General features: G+C 48.8%; 1 protein-coding gene across 1 annotated transcript in view; it reads left to right on the forward strand.

The window, feature by feature from the left end:
• The window catches only part of pcyt2 (phosphate cytidylyltransferase 2, ethanolamine), a 22611-nt gene that overhangs the window by 13864 nt on the left and 3747 nt on the right, over positions 1 to 5000 (forward strand). Inside the window, exons 4-8 of the mRNA XM_061230963.1 lie at positions 81 to 147; positions 961 to 1045; positions 1323 to 1364; positions 2714 to 2852; positions 3491 to 3573. Of these exons, the coding sequence (XP_061086947.1) occupies positions 81 to 147; positions 961 to 1045; positions 1323 to 1364; positions 2714 to 2852; positions 3491 to 3573 (416 nt within the window). The remainder of the gene's footprint in view (positions 1 to 80; positions 148 to 960; positions 1046 to 1322; positions 1365 to 2713; positions 2853 to 3490; positions 3574 to 5000) is intronic.

Here is a 5000-nt window from a genome sequence, read left to right on the forward strand (position 1 = left end):
GTGTTGACATGGCTGTGTTCAGGATGGTGTTGACGTGAAGGTGACAAATAACCAAATTCCTCTGCCGGGTTTGTGTGCAGATGACATCACACTGACTGTGGATGGAAAGGACACGTACGAGGAGGTGAAGACGTCCGGCAGATACAGGTGTGTGTGTGAGTGTGTGAGTGTGTGAGTGAGTGTGTGTGAGTGAGTGTGTGTGTGTGAGTGAGTGTGTGTGTGTGTTAGTGTGTGTGTGTGAGTGTGAGTGTGTGAGTGTGTGAGTGTGTGAGTGTGTGTGTGAGTGTGTGAGTGTGTGAGTGAGTGAGTGAGTGAGTGAGTGAGTGAGTGTGTGAGTGTGTGAGTGAGTGTGTGAGTGTGTGAGTGTGTGAGTGTGTGAGTGTGTGAGTGAGTGAGTGAGTGAGTGTGTGTGACTGTGTGAGTGTGTGAGTGTGTGAGTGTGTGAGTGAGTGAGTGTGTGAGTGTGTGAGTGAGTGTGTGAGTGTGTGAGTGTGTGAGTGTGTGAGTGTGTGTGTGAGTGTGTGAGTGTGTGAGTGTGTGAGTGTGTGAGTGAGTGAGTGTGTGAGTGAGTGAGTGAGTGAGTGAGTGAGTGAGTGAGTGAGTGTGTGAGTGAGTGAGTGAGTGAGTGAGTGAGTGAGTGTGTGAGTGTGTGAGTGAGTGTGTGAGTGAGTGAGTGAGTGAGTGAGTGAGTGAGTGAGTGACTGACTGAGTGAGTGAGTGAGTGAGTGAGTGAGTGAGTGAGTGAGTGTGTGAGTGAGTGAGTGAGTGTGTGAGTGAGTGAGTGAGTGAGTGAGTGAGTGAGTGAGTGAGTGAGTGAGAGAGTGAGAGTGTGAGTGAGTGAGTGAGTGAGTGAGTGAGTGAGTGAGTGAGTGAGTGAGTGTGTGAGTGAGTGTGTGAGTGAGTGAGTGAGTGAGTGAGTGAGTGAGTGAGTGGTAATGACTCCATTTTCATGGTTTTCAGGGAGTGTAAGCGCACACAGGGCGTGTCTACCACTGACCTGGTCGGCCGCATGTTACTGATGACTAAAGCACACCACAGCAACATCGTGAGTGAGCCTCATCTGTCCTTCTGTCTGTCTGTATGTCTGTGTGTCCATCTGTCTGTCTGTCAGTCTATCCTTCTGTCTGTCTCTGTCTGTCTGTCTGTCTCTGTCTGCCTGTGTCTGTCTGCCCTATGTGAGAACTGCACAAGAACTGTACTGTTAACAGACTCTCTCCCTCCTCCCTCTGTCTCTCTCCCTCCCTCCCTCCCTCTCTCTCTCTCCCTCCCTCCCTCCCTCCCTCTCTCTCTCTCCCTCCCTCCCTCTATCTCTTGTTTTATAGGATAATTCTGAGTACCAGCAGCATACAGACAACTTTGGAAAGGTGAACACTGCCCTTAGAAACTTGTTCCTCTTAGAACACTCCCCTTAGAACCCTATTCCTAGAACAGTAATCTTAGAACCCTGCTCTTAGAACGTTCCTCTCAGTTCTTGTGTGTTTAGTCTGATGTGTGTAATATCTCCCCTGTGATTTGCTGGCTTTTATTAACTGACCTATAATCTGTGGCTACTATAGGCTGATTGTGTTATGATGTGTTGTGCTGAATGGCTGATTGTGTTATGGTGTGTTGTGCTGATTGTGTTATGGTGTGTTCTGCTGAATGGCTGATTGTGTTATGGTGTGTTGTGCTGATTGTGTTATGGTGTGTTCTGCTGAATGGCTGATTGTGTTATGGTGTGTTGTGCTGATTGTGTTATGATGTGTTGTGCTGAATGGCTGATTGTGTTATGGTGTGTTGTGCTGATTGTGTTATGGTGTGTTCTGCTGAATGGCTGATTGTGTTATGGTTTGTTGTGCTGATTGGCTCATTGTGTTATGGTGTGTTGTGCGGATTGGCTCATTGTGTTATTTTGTACTCATAGGGTGAATGTGTTCTCATGTGTTGTGGAGTACAGTGCTGATAGGTTGATTGTGTTGTACTCATAGGCTGATTGTTGTGTGTTGTGCTGATTGGCTGATTGTGTCGTGTTGAGGCTGATTGTTTTGTTGTGTGTTGTGCTGAATGGCTGATTGTGTTATGGTGTGTTGTGCTGAATGGCTGATTGTGTTGAGGTGTGTTGTGCTGATTGTGTTATGGTGTGTTCTGAATGGCTGATTGTGTTATGGTGTGTTGTGCTGATTGTGTTATGGTTTGTTGTACTGATTGGCTGATTGTGTTATTTTGTACTCATAGGGTGAATGTGTTCTCATGTGTTGTGTTGTGCAGTGCTGATAGGCTGATTGTGTTGTACTCATAGGCTGATTGTTGTGTGTTGTGCTGATTGTGTTGTATGTTGTGCAGATTGGCTGATTGTGTCGTGTTGAGGCTGATTGTTGTGTGTTGTGCTGATTGTGTTGTATGTTGTGCTGATTGGCTGATTGTGTTGTGGTGTGTTGTGCTGATTGGCTGATTGTGTTATGATGTGTTGTGCTGAATGGCTGATTGTTGTGAATAGGCCCTCGGTGGGCCCCTGAGCTGGAGATGAGCAGCGTGTGTGGCCGGAGGGCCGATACCTCTGGGCTGTAGCTTACTGCTCTCCCTGCTGATCAAATTAAGTCAATTTTATAGAGTAACAGAGGGAGAAATGGACAAGAACCAGGCCTGAAAATAAACCCCAAACAAAGAGTTGCCAGTTACCTGCTTGAATGGGAATTAACTGTTTTTTTTTTTTGGGGCGGGGGGGTTCTCTCAGGGACCAAAAGGCCACAGTCCCTGGACGGGCGTGTCCCAGTTCCTGCAGACATCTCAGAAGATCATCCAGTTTGCGTCTGGGAAGGAGCCCCAGCCTGGAGACACCATCATCTACGTGGCCGGAGCTTTCGACCTGTTCCGTATCCTCCCGAGTCCTGAGGGGCGCCCCCCCCTCCATTAATCAGAACCTGAGAGTTTAATTTTCTCTCTCTTCCCTCCTGCGATCAGCTGTCAGAAGCCAAAGTCTCGATGTCCGTGTGATGATGACGGACCTATTCTAACCATTCTGTCAACAAACCAGCGCCAGATGGGTTCCCCCTAGTCAGGTTCTGCTCAAGGTTTCTTCCTGTTATCCAGGGAGTTTTTCCTTCAGGGAGTTGCCGTAGGCGTACTCTCGAGGGGGCTGGCTCCTCTGTAAAGCTGCTTTGTGACAAAGGCCCTTCGTTAAAAGCGCTATACAAATAAAAATGGATTGATTAATGATTCCGTGAGACGGGCTGCGTATTTGACTCACCTTCACCACCACTCTGCTGCGCCCCCCTTTGTGATGCAATGGCAGCCATTTTGTGCCAGAACGTTCACCGCACACCAGTTTGGGTGCCGAGAGAGATGACCCAACAGCTCGGGTGTACGGACGTGCGTTCTCTCATGCTGTAAGCAGCGGGACTAAATGGATGTTATGTGCGGGGTGGGGTGGGGGGGGCGGGGTGAAAGTGTTTATGTTTTGTTGTTGTTCATTACCTCTCTGGCTGTTTGTGCCTTCACCGGCGTCTCTCAGACATCGGCCATGTGGATTTCTTGGAGACGGTGTACAAGCAGTCTGACAAGCCCTACGTCATCGTGGGGCTGCACTTTGACCAGGTGAGGGGCTCCACTGGGCCGGTGCAGGCGTAGAGCAGGGATCGTCCAATCACGATCCTCCAGGGTGTGAGGATGGCCAATCAGAAGCATTTATTACCCAGGAGAAAAGAACCATGACTCCTGACTAGGAGTGTGATGGTGTAGATGCTGACTGTAGGAGTGTGATGATGTAGGAGTGTGATGGTGTAGATGCTGACTGTAGGAGTGTGATGGTGTAGATGCTGATTGTAGGGGTGTGATGGTGTAGATGCTGACTGTAGGAGTGTGATGGTGTAGATGCTGACTGTAGGAGTGTGATGGTGTAGGAGTGTGATGGTGTAGATGCTGACTGTAGGAGTGTGATGGTGTAGGGGTGTGATGGTGTAGATGCTGACTGTAGGAGTGTGATGGTGTAGGGGTGTGATGGTGTAGATGCTGACTGTAGGAGTGTGATGGTGTAGATGCTGACTGTAGGAGTGTGATGATGTAGGAGTGTGATGGTGTAGATGCTGACTGTAGGAGTGTGATGATGTAGGAGTGTGATGGTGTAGATGCTGACTGTAGGAGTGTGATGGTGTAGATGCTGATTGTAGGGGTGTGATGGTGTAGATGCTGACTGTAGGAGTGTGATGGTGTAGATGCTGACTGTAGGAGTGTGATAGTGTAGATGCTGACTGTAGGGGTGTGATGATGTAGGAGTGTGATGGTGTAGATGCTGACTGTAGGAGTGTGATGGTGTAGGGGTGTGATGGTGTAGATGCTGACTGTAGGAGTGTGATGGTGTAGGGGTGTGATGGTGTAGATGCTGACTGTAGGAGTGTGATGGTGTAGGAGTGTGATGGTGTAGATGCTGACTGTAGGAGTGTGATGATGTAGGAGTGTGATGGTGTAGATGCTGACTGGAGGAGTGTGATAGTGTATATGCTGACTGTAGGAGTGTGATGGTGTAGGAGATGACGGTGTAGATGCTGACTGTAGGAGTGTGATGGTGTAGATGCTGACTGTCGGAGATGATGGTGTAGGGTGTGATGGTGTAGATGCTGACTGTAGGAGTGTGATGGTGTAGATGCTGACTGTAGGAGTGTGATGGTGTAGGGGTGTGATGGTGTAGATGCTGACTGTAGGAGTGTGATGGTGTAGATGCTGACTGTAGGAGTGTGAAGGTGTATGGGTGTGATGGTGTAGATGCTGACTGTAGGAGTGTGATGGTGTAGGAGTGTGATGGTGTAGATGCTGACTGTAGGAGTGTGATGGTGTAGATGCTGACTGTAGGAGTGTGATGGTGTAGGGGTGTGATGGTGTAGATGCTGACTGTAGGAGTGTGAAGGTGTAGGGGTGTGATGGTGTAGATGCTGACAGTAGGAGTGTGATGGTGTAGGGGTGTGATGGTGTAGATGCTGACTGTAGGAGTGTGATGGTGTAGGACTGTGATGGTGTAGATGCTGACT

The sequence above is a fragment of the Conger conger genome, chromosome 2 (assembly GCF_963514075.1).
Source record: "Conger conger chromosome 2, fConCon1.1, whole genome shotgun sequence".
In the NCBI taxonomy this organism is placed as follows: Eukaryota; Metazoa; Chordata; class Actinopteri; order Anguilliformes; family Congridae; genus Conger; species Conger conger.